The 16,579-nt window shown below is 33.8% G+C and overlaps 1 protein-coding gene across 4 annotated transcripts in view; it reads right to left on the minus strand.

Annotated features, from left to right (window-relative positions):
* The window catches only part of ARAP2 (ArfGAP with RhoGAP domain, ankyrin repeat and PH domain 2), a 179,253-nt gene that overhangs the window by 52,962 nt on the left and 109,712 nt on the right, over positions 1-16,579 (minus strand). For 3 of the 4 annotated variants that reach the window (XM_033213941.1, XM_033213942.1, XM_033213943.1), the window contains exons 20-24: positions 14,418-14,581; positions 9,707-9,919; positions 5,756-5,861; positions 2,885-3,032; positions 1,342-1,410 (exon numbers count right to left, since the gene is read on the minus strand). In XM_033213941.1, the coding sequence (XP_033069832.1) occupies positions 1,342-1,410; positions 2,885-3,032; positions 5,756-5,861; positions 9,707-9,919; positions 14,418-14,581 (700 nt within the window). The remainder of the gene's footprint in view (positions 1-1,341; positions 1,411-2,884; positions 3,033-5,755; positions 5,862-9,706; positions 9,920-14,417; positions 14,582-16,579) is intronic. The other variant, XM_033213944.1, reaches the window with a different exon arrangement.

Consider the following 16,579-nt stretch of genomic DNA (forward strand, 5'->3'; position numbering starts at 1 on the left):
GAGTGAAATAAAAAAGAATAGGTAAGAAATTCAAACAGGGGTAAGACAAAGAAACTGAATGTCAGAAAAAAATACTCCAGAAGACAGTTTTAAATGAATTAGAGGAAAAATTTAAGTAAAAAAAAAAAAACAGAGTTTCCCAGACTCTTTTACTTATCGTTTCCAAATACTGTATTTCTTGTTTTTACTTACTTATACAGACTGAATTGAAAGCATTCAAAACTTATTTCTTTATTATACTACAAATATAAAAGATAAAAAACGCAAAAGGATACTCAAACCTTTTAAATAACAATGTAGATAGTATGGTCAGGGGTTACCTCTCAGCCTCACACAATCCTTTATTTCATGACTAAAGTCTTCCTCTCTGCTCCCCAAAAAAGTGAGAATTCAAGATAATTGATAATGAGCTAGATTTTTTAAGGTTAAAGCTAACTCCTTTGGAAGCTGCATAATTACTCTGGGTCAAAATGGAGAAAATAATTCATTAGTATCATAGTATTAGTACTGATCTAAGCCTTCCTCTATTTTTTTTTTTTTTTGTATGGAACGACAGCTTCAATGACTCCTCTAGTTAGCTGTGGATATTTCAGGACTGAGGAGACTTTAGTTTCTAACAAAAAAGCATTTGCCTCATTATCTATCTGTAAACAGAGCTCATTTGATCCATTTCTATCATTTATATTGGTACCCTGAATCCACTCTAACTCCTAGTTACTAGAAGATGACTAATGATCAGCCTTAAGAAATTCCAGTGAATATTCAACAAACAAGCATAGTGCAACCGGAACACAAAAATCCAGTATAATGTGATTGAGGAAAACAGGACAGGATGTAGAAAAGTCAACTTAGAACAAAAATTAGAACGTGTTACAAAGATCACATTAGACGCATTCCATTAATACAATCATCTGAAAGCATGCAAAGCAAAAGCATGTAAGAAATAATATATAGTTTCACAATAGCAAAAAAGAATCCCTAGGCTATCTGAATTTTCAATTTACTCTAAGTATTTCTTTGGCTTTAAATGCTTCCTTTGAAATCCATTAGCATTTTCAGTCATGGTTTTTATACACAAAAGTTGATTTTATAAAGAAAACCTTGAGAGGTAAATTAAAACTGATTTTCCCTCTATTTTTAAAATTTTACATTAGCATATTTTGCATGTATGTATCAGGTTGCAGAATAACACAACCAATTTACTTAATTGTTGTTTTTTTCACCCATTACTTTTACTTTGCTTAAAATAGGAACTTGAAAATACACACAGCAAATGTCTTTACTTACAATGGAAGTTTTTGTTTTGTTTAATTCTTTAGAGATCTAACTATTACTACTCACTTGGGTGTCTTTCCACTTGGTAATAAAGCTATTTTCTATGTCCATTTGTTTGACTTGATCTTCTTTAACCTGTTTAAAATATAATTCGGGACATTCTAATAATGTAGAATACGAAGAGTGATGACACTCATCCTCATGTAATCTTCAGGAATTGAAATACCAACAACTTAAAAATAAATGAGAATGGCCATCGGAATCAGTATGAGCCCACATAGCTAGGTCGGAAATAAAATAAACAAGATAGAGTATCCTAAAGTTCAAAATATTTTATGATGACACTACTTCAGGCTGCAATTCCATTGACGGAAGTTCTATTTCTTAGGGAACTTAAGCAAAGGATCTGATGACTGGTTTAAGTTCATGCAGGTTGAGAAACAAAGCTCATTTATCAAACTGAAATGTTCATTAAGTGCTTATTAAATTTCCATCATTTAGGTAAAGTTTAACATAACTATGAAGATAACCATTTTATTAATGGAAAACTACAAATACAGAAAATAGAGACAGCATGTAAAGCCATACATCATATTTTTCTAAATCTTTATTTTCTCAGCATCAGATTATTGCAAAGAAGTTGCTATTGATCAAAAAACAGTGGACACATATAGAAAGAAGTAAAGAGGAGATCAAAGAGAAAAGACAATCCCACAATCTGGTGTCTATTCCTATGTGAATTAAGATACAGACTGTGATATTTTGTTTTATTAAAATAGCTCCTTTTTCTTGTCTTATGATAAGTGATTATAATAAGAATGTAATAACTCTACAATGGTAACTGATTACACTAACCCTCTTGACTTCATGTGGTAGAGCCACACTTCCGGAAAACAAGTGGACTCATAAACACCATTTAAGGGAATGTTCAAAAGGTTAAATGACAAAATTGAGATGCTAGAACTAGTTATATAATAGAACTGGACCTTTCGCCTAAATCCACCAATTTGAATCCTGGGCTTATTTCCTCTAATTTTACTTCTTTGAACCAAGACATCATTCCTATTCCAACAGTTTTCTGATGAAACATGAAAATATTAACTTTATAAAATGGAAAATTAAAAAGTCAATTAAAACAGATTACTTACTAAAATGCCATAGAATAATAATATTTTAGAATGTGTTTTTTTTTTCCTAATTGGTGACACAAGTAAAAGAAAAAACCAAAGAGCTTTCAACTGCAGAATTTAAGAGTCTGGTATTTATTAATGAATTGTTCAATGTATAACTTTACACCTTTAAGTAGATATAACTCATACACACGAAGAAAAAGAAAACACAAGCAAAAAATCCTATAGATAGAAATATTCTGTCCAACAGACATCAGATGGTAAAAAGTTTTAAATGCAACCAAATTAAAATAGTGACTATAGCTTTAAAACTACTTATGCTTATATTTTTTAAAAATATGACTATTCCTTATTTTACGTATTTCTAAATATTAATGAAGATCTGAGCAATAACATCCTAAAGCATATATATATATATATATGTTGACAAACAGTGACATTATAACCATTTTAACAAGGGCAGGATACAAAATATTTACCTCAAATATTTCTACATAATTATTAATTAGGTCCTCAATTACATTCACTTCTTCACTAGTTTGTCCCTTCGTTTGAAACAAACAGGATGAAAAGACCAAGGCCAAATTATGGGCATTCATGTGATTGATTTCTGAGCATTTCTGAACCCTGTTAGAGAAAAGGATAGTTCATTATGATACACTTCTATTTGGAAATTTCATAGAACAGAAAGCCAGTTTATCATTTTTAAGCACACCAATATTGGAATTCTCTGATATAAAAGATACAGTGGTGACTTAAAAACACATGGTTTTTTCTTCCAAGTAGCTTATAATCTAGTTAAGAACATGAGAAAAAGTACTACTAAACGGATTAGTAAAAGTTACAAAGTCATACTTAAATGTTGATTTAGAGAAAGGGCTGATCATATCCAAACAATTGCAAACTATAAAACAACCTGTGGCCAAAGCATAGAAATATGCTTGCTGAATGGCGTAAAATGGCTTGTGGGGCTGCAGCATAGAGAAGGAAATGGGGTAGGAGGTATGCAGAAAACAGGCAAAAAACGTAGGTCATTAGGCATATAATTGACAGTTCCAAATTCCAGTTGCAAAGCTGGGCTAAATTTTCCTGTAAGTGCAAATCAAATGAGAAAGAATATTTGGGCACATGTGTCCATACAGTTACTCAAAATAAATGATCACAAAGTAGACTATTTTAAAATGCAATTACATTTTTCCCCCCTGTGACACAAGTTTAACTATGTAACAAACTTACACACTGTACCCCTGAACTTAAAAGTTTACAAAAAAACCAAAACAACTCCCTGAAGCATCATCCCCAAGAAAGGGAAAGTGACATTGCTAAAAATGTAACAGATGAGAACTGTAAGTGGCACACTCTGTCAAATGAACATAGTAACTCCATCAAATGAATGTAGTTAAGACTAAGCTAGACATTCCCATCTATGACGAACACAGATTCAGGTAGCTACAAGAAAAGGTGAATAAACATGAGAGCAATATACATGATAATGTAGGGAATTCATAATAAAATACCAAATTGCATAGCAGAGATGGTGCAAGGGCAATCATCACACGTGATTTTCAAGATGAAAAAGGAGCTGGAATTTAATAGAAGAGGATGTAATAATTGTGAATGTCCCTCTCAAAACAATGTCTATGCTTTCACACTACACTTAATTGTAAACATCTGGAAAATTTATCTGCATGTCTGTCTCTGTTACTAGAATCTAAGTATCTCACAGTCAGAAATTCTTTAATCCCATTGTGAATAGAATTTAGTGGATATTACTGATGGTGGAAATGGTCTTTTAGCTAAGGTAGGGATTGAATTAAATGCTAAATCAACTTGTCCTCATCCAAATTTAACTCTCAATCTTTTAAGGACATTATCTTTAAGGACATCACTGTATTTCTTGAGACTTCCTTCTGCAATATCAACCCCTTTGGTACTTTTCACCTCTCTTGTCTTTAGTTTAAGTGGCTGCCTTAGTTTCTGGGACAAAATAGGCATAACGTAGTGTTTCCTTTTCTTCCTTTACTTCTCTGCTCCGAGGTGTTAACATTTCCAATGTTCCATATTCAGCTTGCCCAGTCCCTTCTCCTCCAGGTCTTCTCATCAGAAACTCAACAAAACTGTTTCCTAGTTAACTTATCTGCCTCTATGCTACATCTTCCCTACCAATCCCATCATAGGGATTTTTATCCTAAAACATTTGATCAGTTACTTTGATCTATTAAAGGATAAAATTCAAATGTTTTTGTATGACCTACAAAGCCTTCCACAACTTCCTGCCAGCCAACTATAATCCTCTCATCTCCTAGTACTCCTATGTCCCAGACATTATCCTTCACTCATTTCTCATACTCTTCTTTCATGCCCAGTTCACATGTCTCTTTAAATCTGAAGCACAGATGCATCCCCTGGACCACAACGCGCAATGAATCCTTCAATTTATCCTCTACAATTCCATGTTGCACGCTAAAATTCTCTATATTAAAGTTTGTCTCAACGTCTCATAGGTATAGAGATAGCTCTATATAATGTAGACTATATTTGTATGATGCAATACGAAAATCAGTTTTACAATAATGGAGCTGACATAAACGAGAAGTAGTGGTTGGGAAAGAAAAGAACAAGAGGAAAGAACACAAATTGTGAAAGATTTCTAAACAGAGACTGCAAATAAGGTACTTTTAGCAAAATCCAGCTTTGTAGAAATTTATTCAAGCGAGTATTTCATCCATTCAGGGAGCGACAATATATTCCTTAATCAAAATTTATATTTATTTAAGTTTTTGTAATAATTCTTGCTATGGTTAAAAAAAACTAGTTTTAACTTAAAAGGTTATTTTCAAATGTCCTCATCCTTCAGATCTCATTTGTAAAGTCACCATTATATTCCTCATATCTTTCCAAATGCAAGGAGATTTTCATGCCTTGACATAGAAAATTGTTTTTGATTTTTAAAATTTCCTCATTGTGTCAATAGCTTGATACCAAAATATAAAGGTCAGTTAAGATATAAACTGATAATAAAGAAATGTCCACCATGAGAAAATACTGTCCTTATAGACAGATTCTTGTTACAGAATTCTGGCCCCTGCACATCCTTCATTCTCCAGCTTCCAAACCAACTGAGTTTTAAAATTCTTGCTTATGCATCAGATGCCTTTGAGGATACTGTATATGATTATTTCTGATTAAGAAATTACTGGTGCTATTTATCTGTAAATGTGACTTAATTACAGAAAGACAGACTAACATGAGCTCTTATGATATGTAGAAAGATTTACAATCATATAAGAAATAGCGACTTATTGAGTGCTGTGTTTGAAATGTCTAGAAAAGTTCATTCATCTACCCACCTATACAGGTGTTCAATGATAGCTGCTAGTGTTGCTCGGTTGACCCCTGGAAGAGAACGTATAAATGCTCCATATTTTTTAATTCTTTCCTTGTCATCTTGCGTATCTGGAGGGAAAAAAAAAAACAATCTTGAGGGTAAACTAATTATCAAGGTTATGAATTCGTCTATCAGCAGTACTGTAAAATAGTCACAAACAAATGCATTTTAATAAGTGATACAATCAGGTTTCAGTAGACAATTGTTCGAAGTTCTAAAGTAATTTTCTATCAATCTGGAAAAGTATTTATTTACATAACATTCCAGCACTATGTGCTCCAGCTCTTATAATTTATAATCGAAAATAAATAACTTTTAAAATACAAGGTTAGGAGGGATAGTATTTTTTTATCTTCTACTTTATGGAGTACTGAACTTTAACTTAATGGGAATATATTCAATTAATTATTCAAACTGGAGTACAAACTGAAAAGTTAAGCCAAAAGTATTTTTTTTTTTTTTTTTTTTTTGAGACAGAGTCTTGCTCTGTCGCCCGGGCTGGAATACAGTGGCTGGATCTCAGCTCACTGCAAGCTCTGCCTCCCGGGTTTAGGCCATTCTCCTGCCTCAGCCTCCCGAGTAGCTGGGACTACAGGAGCCCGCCACCTCACCTGGCTAGTTTTTTGTATTTTTAGTAGAGACGGGGTTTCACCGTGTTAGCCAGGATGGTCTCGAGCTCCTGACCTCGTGATCCGCCCATCTCGGCCTCCCAAAGTGCTGGGATTACAGGCTTGAGCCACGGCGCCCGGCAGCCAAAAGTATTTTAACTCTGGCTAAGGAAATGTTTTATCAATTATATTTGAAAATGACATTTCTGATTTTTGTTTCTCACGAAATTATAAAAATCTTTCCAAAGCTATGAACTACCCTGGAACTATGAACTATACAGTACCCCTTGGATCCAGGTAAAGCGTACTTTCAACTCTTTCGAAAAGGTGAGAGTACAATGGAAGAAGTCAAGCCGAGTCCTTAATAACTATAATCTGGATTTAGAGGACGATAGACCTCCTGCTTTTGTCATGAACAGAAATTTGTTGGTTCATGGAGAGGAGGATGAAAAGGAACTACCCTCCACTCACCTAACTCCAAGAAGGCAAATATCTGGAGAAACTAGAGACAGGAACCCCCCCAAAATCTAGACTCTCTGTAGAGGACATGCAGTGACAGTTTAACCTATACTATCTGACAGTGGAAATAGATCATTCTTCAAATAAATCACTTGTGCTGACTTGATAACTCAAGGAGACCACACTTATTATTTCCTCGCAATTCACAACTATCTTTGGATACAAGACTATTTTATTTCTTGCTTAGCCTTACCTTTTCTATTCACAGAAAATCAGCAGCACACTAATGATGTCTTAAAACTACAAAGTCACTTGTGAAGGACATTAGGATCCCTGGCTAGGTAAGAAACTCTGTATGACACAGTTTTCAAGTGCACTCCTATTCAAAATTGCAAGTGATATCTCTTTTGTACTGATTTAGACTGTACATGAGATCAATAACCATACACATGAGTATACTGAATTAAGTGCAGTAGTAGATGACTCTCTATAAGAAAGAGGGGGAAACACCCAAATTACATTCAAAGACATTACTGGAAATTATTTATGTATAATTCCCAGTATAATCCAAACATTTATCCTCACGTTATCTAGTTTCTAACTGTAGAATAAATTGCATTTATTCCTTAAAATTTAACACTATTATGCTTAAAACAAAAAGTCATGCTGGTACGCATATTTTCACACATCTTATAAAATACATATTTTCAAAATAAAGCTAAATAAATTGAAAGTAAAACTCAGGAAAGATTTCAGGCCATATAGAAAATACAATGAGCAATTCAACTAGACATAGAATTTAACAGTGACATATAGAACAGATATATGTCATATAAATATAGGTGGTACATGGCTGTAAGGCATTCTCTACCTCAAGTACACAGTACATCAAAAGAGCTTTATGAATTCACTCAGAGGGTACTGGTTTATTCTTTTCAGGTCCAACATGGCCACTATTGAAGGGTCTGGCCAAACTATATTGTTTGCAAAAGCAAAGGAGTTAAAGGTTACTTGACCCAGTATTCAAAGCCTTCTCCAAATAAATTCTCAAAGATTTCACAGGCAAGGCAAAGGTGAACACATTCCTTTCGGACACACTCTGACCCCTGCTCACTACCTTGTTCTGGTAGACTGACAACAGTGAAGACTTGTCACTCAATTTGACAACTTTAGCAAATGTATATTTGTCACCTGTTGTTGTTTACAAAGAGGCAGCATCTCAGCTCTGTCACCCAGGCTGGAGTACAGTGGTACCACCACAACTCACTGAAGCCTGGAATTCCTGGGCTCGTGTGATCCTCCCACTTCAGTCCTCAGAATAGCTGAGACTACAGGAGCACATCACCATGTCTGAGTTAATGCTTTTTAAATTTTTTATTTATTTATTTTTTTGCAGACACAAGGTCTCACTATGTTGTCCAGGCTGGTCTCGAACTCCTGGCCTCAAGCTATTCTCCTGCCTTGGCCTCCCAAAATGCTGGGATTATAGGTGTGAGCCACCATGCCCATCCTTGCCATGTACTACTGATAACCAATTTTATAATAAAGACAAATTATAAGTCTTTATGAAGTAGAGATACTCTAAACAGCTTCACACATTTCAATAAAACTTTCTTAAAACAAAAATGAGGGTTTCAAGGGAACTGAGATTAAAGCAATGCATTTATCTCTGTATTTTATATCTTAGAAAATTATATAATCAAGTATTCTTGGTATTACAGTAAACCCTACTGATTTGAGAAACAGAAGGCAAATGAAAGACTTCTGACAGGTAGTTGTATCATAAGAAACTTTATTTTCGTTATAATGCTACTCTTCCTGACACTAACTAGGGTCATTCTTGGGATAATTTTCAAACTGGGCGTGTTTTGTGACATCATTTCAAAAATATCTTTAAATAGATCACTTGTTTTAGATCAAACAAATACTTTCAATGAGGAAAATTACTTCTCAATAGAGGAATGCCATGTGACCAGATTCAAAAGCCATTTTCCAAATCTTGAAACAGATTAAATATATAAGAGACAAACACATTATAATTATAGAACAATTCAAAAGTAAGTTTTAAAACCTAGAACAACGGAGGACTGAAAATTATCATTTGGAAAATATTATAGATATATGAGAAATGGTTACAGTTTATTAATAAAAATAAAAATGTTATATACATAAATTACAAAAGTAGAGAAAAGGACTATAATATGGATAAACAAAAGCATCTTTATTAAAAAGGTGGAATTAAAGGCAATATTTACATTTAAGTCTTTGTTATTGTAATGTTTCAATAAAAGGACTTGTTTCAAAGCATTGGAGGTTAAAAACAGGCTTTACTGAAATTAATTTGACCCATGAGGGATTTAATAAACTCCTTTCCTAGGGTCATCTCTTAATTAGCTTCTCTTACAGTGTATAACAAAATTCTATTTCATTAGATGGAATCTAGGATAAATGAAGCAACAGTTAAAAACTGTTATATACACTGTCTTGCAAAATGAATCATGTAGTAAATGCTTCATTTTATTTTTAATGGGAAATTAGTAGCACACATGGACTTGAGTATAATATTCCAAAGTTAAAGCAAAGTATGAGCTAAGAAATTGACTGAAAACTAAGTATATACCAAACGATTGAGCAAATATTTTTAATTTCTCTTGAGGTAGACTGAAACAGCTATTGATATTTATACAATTTCTGTTCTAAGCCATTATGTACATTTTTTCTTTCAATTAAAATTTCTATTTATCAAAAAAGTCTAAGTATTAAAAGGCAAGCATGTGTTATGGTTTGTATAATATATATATATATACACACACATACATATCTATATATATCTGTATAAATATTACCTAAAGCAGAGATCCAGTACGGGTAGAGCTCCTTGGTAAGCAGTGCATCATCAATGTCAGAGAGAAAACTTTTCAACACACCCGTCACATCTTCAAGCTGATGTTTTCCAGCCCTCAATTTAAAGCTTCTTGCATCCTTTTTGAAACTCTCCAGGAGTTCACTTACACGCAAAGGATCACCATTCTTTTGATAGATATATTTGCATCCTAAACCTTTGTTAAAAACAACAACAACAACAACAAAAACAAGTTATATTTTAAAAGTCTAAATACAAAAGCCACTTTGATATTTAAAAACGAAACAAATGTTTGTGTTGACATGATGAGTAAGATGATGAAATCATTACGCAACAGATGATATAAACATACATGAGCAGGAAAGGCTTCTTACCCCTCATTTTAGTATTTAAAATGTAAACCTAATGAGCAAATCATGCAGACTCAGCTTTTAGCAAGCTCCTGATCAGTCCTTCCTCCAGCTCTCCATAGTACCTTTTTCAAACGTTCTTTTACTTAAAGTGCCCTGTCTTCACTTAGTCTCCCAGCAAACAACTTACCTCTATTTCTCACTGACAAAAGTGAGCCTCTCTGGTATAAATGTCATCAACCTCCTTCCCCCATATTGTATATTAATTTCTGAATGCTCCCATCTTCACCTTATTTCCTATGGAGAGTTGGGTTACCTCTTTTTCATGGTTACTGATTTATGAAGTGCTCCATACCAAATAAAAGGAGCAGTGGTTAGGAGGAAGAGTGATGATGACAATGACAATAATTCAAACCCCAAAAGCCTCCCTTGCCTCCTCCCAGGCTTCTTTTCCCTGTTCCTTTCACAACCAGGCTGAATTTCCTATATTTATTCCTTCTACTGTCTCACATGCCTGTTAATCCTTTGACCACACAATCTTGCATCTCTGCCCAATCCCCATTCTGGTGGGGTCACCCTTCATCAAGAATATTAACAATGTTCTTTTTTTCTAGATGCTTTTCAATTTTTATCTAGGGAGAACTCCTTGCAGCATTTGACATTCTGAATGAAAGCCTGTAAATTCTTGTAACCCCATAACTTTCATTACATCATGATTTCATATCATGATTTTTCTCCCTTCCCTCTGTGATTGCTCTCTCAGTCTTCTAATTTTTTCTGCTCATCTAATACTTTCTGGTCATCCCAGGGATCCTTCCTCAATTCTCTTCTCTTCCTGCCCACGGGGTGAGAACCCATCCAACCTCATCACTTCTACATAACCACTTTAACTCAGGTTTTAATTTCCATGATTTTACACATACACACATATACATACACATACCATTACATATACATGCAACATACACACATACACCCATACATCTTATGGCAAATAAAAATAACCCAAAGGAATTAATTCTCCTGCCCTGTTTATTACCTCACTTTCCACCCCCACCATGTTCTTTATCTTGTTCCTCTCTACCTCAATATACGGCATTGCCTTCTCCCTAGCCCTTACAAGTCAGAGTATTTATTTTTCAATCAGCACATTAAAAACAAAATAATGCAGTACTGCATCACATAGATTCTTCATCATGATCTCACTCTCACAACTGTCCTCTCCTTTCCATCCCATATGCTATTATTTGTGCACTGAGTTCTTACCACATTGTCACAACTCCTTGCCCATATTCTTGTGCAGCCCTCTGTGTGTCTCAACAATGATAACAGCATGATCTAAAATTCGGGTCTGTATGTGTTATCAACAAGCTTAAAAATTCGAATACTGCCCTCTTGCTGCCTATGAGGCAAAATTTGAGGATTTTACTTTGTATATTAAACCTTACCTGATTTGGTCTAACCTGTTGCCTTTTATATTGATTGACTCCTTCTCCTTACACTAAGCTCTGGCCACGTTTAATACCACAAAGCTCCCAGTACAAAATTTGTGACTCTATACCTTGGCACACACTATTTCTCCTCCTGGAATCCCTATCCTCTTCTCCTAACTAGCTCCCATTTTCTCTTAGGGCTCATGGTAAGCACTGTGCTTTACCTATGAAGCTCTCTGTTACCACGCCTTCTCTGAGTGAAATTTACCCCTACACCATGGACACCGGAAGCACCCCCTGAACCTCTTTACTAGATAATTTTACACACTGACTTGTAACTGCTCATGTATTTGTCTCTTATCCATAAATCTGCAAACTTCTAGAAGGCAAAAATTATGTGTTATTTTCTGTGACATATCTCTGTGTATATCCGGCAGTTACACAGTGCCTAGAACTACTCTGCAGGTATTCAATAAATGACTGCTTAATGCAAGAATAAGCAAGTTCTACAAAAATCAATACTGACTAAGCATTTGAGATAGTATATCCCTAGCTGAATGAATTTCTAATAGCTGGCACTCAAGTAAGTTAACTGAAAAATAATTTGAACATAATTTTGTTTATATAATTGAAATAATTTTCTCCAAGAACTAGTGTAATTTACTTTTTAAAAATTAAAGCCCTAAAAGTCATCTTATGAACTCAGTCAAGTTCAAACCTTGACACAATGACACAATGAGCACAGAAAATTGGTCTTGAGATTTCAACCCACAACTCGGGAGGTTCAAAATAATTGCTACCATGAAACCATCTGCATCCTATAATCACTGGATATTTTCTAAGTTCTTGCCAAATCTTTCTTCTACACATGCTAGTAGCATTGAAGTTTCCCCAGTGTTCTCAATATAAATATATATATGACATAAAGATACTATCATAGCAGGAAGCTTCTTACTGTAGTGCCCAATATGCGATTATTTATATACTTTCAGTAGATATATAATACAAACACAATTTTATATATAATTACATATAATATAAAATATATGATACATACATTTATATATAATATATACATATGTTATATGACTATATGTATGCATATATATGAATATATGTATGTACACATATGTGTGTATATATGTAAGTGTACGTGTATATTTATATCGACACAATCCTTCATTGGCTTTATTATTCTAACATGCAAGTGAAGGCATCTTGTAATAGATGTATAAAGTTTTTATAACATATAAGTTTTAGTTGAAAAAAATCCCATGCTGAATTATTTTAAACCCAAATAAACACAAGGAAAATTCTGATTTCCCTAGAAAAACATTAAATTGGCTACATCAGAGCTAGTCAAGGTATTTTAATTATTTCTTGCTTAAGAAAGGCCTTATGCCATTATGAAACTAACATGTTGTGATGATTCCCAGTTACGCTCCTGTTAAAACATAACATATATATGATTCATGTATATCTGCAAAACGTACACTAACACTGAATGGCTGTAACAAATAAAGGTAACATTCTCCTTCCTCCATTTTTTAACAGATGATCATAGCTAATAAGAAAAACACGAACATACTATCACAGCAGGAAACTTCTTATAGTAATGCCCAAATACGTGATTATGTATATATTTCAGTAGATACATCATAAAAACACAATGAATCTGGACATTAATAATTGCACTTGCATTACATACAAAGTAAGTAAAATACTTAAAATGACACTCTCCCTAGAACAAGAGATTAAAACATGCCTAAGTTTAATTCCTGAAAAGTGTTTTCTTTATACATATCATTAGTTCTGACATTTTGTTACATATCAGTGTATTGTCAGTTTCCCATACTAGAAGATATGATTCATAGCTTTGTCTTGAACTTTTTACTTCCACTACTGTGTTTCTAAGAGTGAGACCAGTGACTGGCATACAATAAGCACTTGATAAAGAAACAATTAACTAATAATACAATGCTTTACTGTAGCCCTCACTACTTACATCTTCTTTTCAAATTAAAAACACCCAAAGACACCTCTAATATTAGGAGAACAAAAAAAATTTAATACAATCCAAAATATCAAATCATTTTCCTCTTTTCCACATTTGCAATCTAAATAAATGGCATTTACCTACAGGTTAAAAGGGCTCATGGTAACATTTTAACATTTTCACATTTAAAATAGCGTCAAGAAATTTACAGTATGAAAGATATATGCAATAAAAGGAATTTGGAGAACTCATAACCATTTGAAAATAAACATGAAGAAAAGAGGATATCTTTCAGGTATATCTAAAATACTAACATAGCATATAAAACTGACATGAAGCTGGACCATGGTACAGATCAACATGTTTTTTATTTGCAAACTATTCATTGAAACATCTGTTGAAAATGAGCAAAAATTGTGAAAATTAATAGCTATACTGCTGAATATAAACTACACGCACACTTTATGTATGCCAAAGGAAGCAAATTTTTTTTACATATTGTTCCACAGTTCATCACTTCTAAAAACATGCTTAGACGTGTTGTGTCACTGTAGGCTTTAATCTAGCCTTGTAATCTCTGAAAGATAGTCTTCAATCTACTATTTTTTCTTACTTGAATAAAACATATAATCTACTATTTTTATGTACATATTATAATTTAGATTATTTCAATATGTTATTTAATATTTTATGCATATAAAGGGAGGAAATGGTAAAAATGTATGGTATAGTTTAAATGAGTCTTATTGGGAGAAGGAATGGTAATTAGCTGAACAGTAAATCTGCCTTTATTTTTCACTAGTGTACTTATAAATATAAAGGGTTTCAATTCAGTCCAATAGAGGTACCACTTAAAAATCTGTAAGAATGATATGATCAGTTCTAGAGGTTGAATACAAACTCAGTGATACTTACCATACTGTGTAACAAATGCTATACAGCTGTTCACTATAATGGGAACGTCATTTTTGCTGAGCTGCTGATCTTGTAAAGCATTACCATCTGTACCTGCTGCTTTTTCAATTGCAGTATGCCAGACTGTGAAATCCAACTTGGTATGCCCATGGATGTATAATGTTCTGTTAAAAGTTTAAAAAGCATTTCAAATTATAATTTTGCTCTTTAAAAAAAATCTTACTCCAAGACAGATTACCCTAAAATCCACACAATCGTGATCCTGTTTTACCTATTACAAGAAAAACTCTTATTTTATTCTTATCCACCATGAACTTCCACTCAATCCCTCTTTGGCCTGTATAGTCACATCACTCCATAGCATTGAGGAAGCTCTCTGAATTTATGGTTTCACTTCTTTTCATTCCCCAGCCTCTTTTATTCTCTTTCTGAATAACTAAACTAAAACCATTGTGGCTATCACCTGTGACTTCTAACTGCTATTTCCGGCTATGTTTTTTAAGGTTTTAGAATTGTTGATTTTATTTCTTAAAAAGAGAAAAAAACTAGCATTCAATTTGAATTTTATAGCACAATTCTTTCTGGATTTTCCTCCTATCATTCTGGTCACTCAGTCTCTTTCCCAATCTCACTTCCTCTTTCTGAATGACAAAGTCATAACCTCAGCTCACACAAAAGCTCCACGGACTCTCCAGGGTCATGTCATTCAGGCCAGTAGTTTCATCTTTTCACATAAATTAGTTTACTTCCAAACCCCTATCTCCAGGCTATAATTTTCATAGATCAGATAGATATCCATGTGACTGAAAAGCAGGAGAATAGAGCACCTGAGAGTGGGAATGACAATCAGACTTTCTGAACTTAAATTTTAGCTCTGCCATTTACTTCCTTTGTAACTTTAGACAGGTCAACCTTATTTTTGCTTCAGTTTCATCATTGGCAAAATAAACATAATAATAGCACTTAGGACAACACTCAACAGACATAATATTAATGACTAATGTATAAACTATACTACTAAAGAATATTTGTATTTGATAATCTTCACCTTAATGTGCAATAAGCATATCAAAGCTTTTGCTCTCCCATACCAACCTTCTGGCACCAAAAATTTTCCACATACCACACTAGAAATTTAGGATAAATTAAGTGTAGATCAGTCTCTTTACCCAATCACTGCCACATTACTTCAGTCACAAAATTCTGTTGACTCAGTTTCCCAATGTATTCACTCTGACTCCTCTCTTTTCCAAGATTGCCTTATTTCAGATCTTCATGTTGTTCCTTCAGGTAACTACAGCCCCTCCTTACGGAATTCCTTTCCCAATTCTCAACCTCTGTAATCTCTACTCCTCACTATTGCCAGAATGATCTAAAATGCAAAGCTAATGACATCACTTCCAGATCACTGCCTTAAAGTTCTTGAGTTTTCAAGATAAAAAGTCTTCATAAGCTAACCTATATTTTTACATGCAATTTGATCTGCCATTCTCCTATACTTAAGACACTCAGGAAACATAAACACACACACACACACACACACACACACACACAACCTCCTGGATTTTGTAATACATATTGCCTGCTCTTTGGCTGGCTACTCCAAACCTTCCCCCCAAATTCTACTCCAGGTAAGACTCTTTGACACTGTTCCTGACCTCCCTCTTATGGTTAGTATGTCACAGATACTTCTTTTCAATCTTTCAATGGTGGCTTTGTCCTGCATCGTATCACCTGCTGTAGCTATGTGAATGTTTTAGCCACAAAACTCCAAACTGTACACAGGCAAGCAAAGAATTTCAGTATCTCCAGTCATTAGCATAGTGTCTGGCATTTAGTGGATACATAGCAGTTTTAAAGACCTATCACTAGATACAAAGTTTGCTTTGAAAAACCGATTGTTGATGTATTTTAAGTACATTTACACCAAAGTAAAACTATGTAATCTTGATTTCAGACTTGACAGGGCTAGTTTATATATTCAACCTAAAGAGACATGAATAAACTGCATGAATTCTGGGGCTTTGGGGGAAAGGGGTGGATAATAAGGAATGTAATCTTTTACATTTCTGATAATCATTGTACCTAATTTAAAAAAAGAAATAAAAAATTTCCTTTCTTCCCTTTGTATTCTTTCTTGAAATGCTCCTGGAAGAAGACAA

Source organism: Trachypithecus francoisi, unplaced genomic scaffold (genome assembly GCF_009764315.1).
Source record: "Trachypithecus francoisi isolate TF-2019V2 unplaced genomic scaffold, Tfra_2.0 Lachesis_group1, whole genome shotgun sequence".
NCBI classification, from domain to species: Eukaryota; Metazoa; Chordata; class Mammalia; order Primates; family Cercopithecidae; genus Trachypithecus; species Trachypithecus francoisi.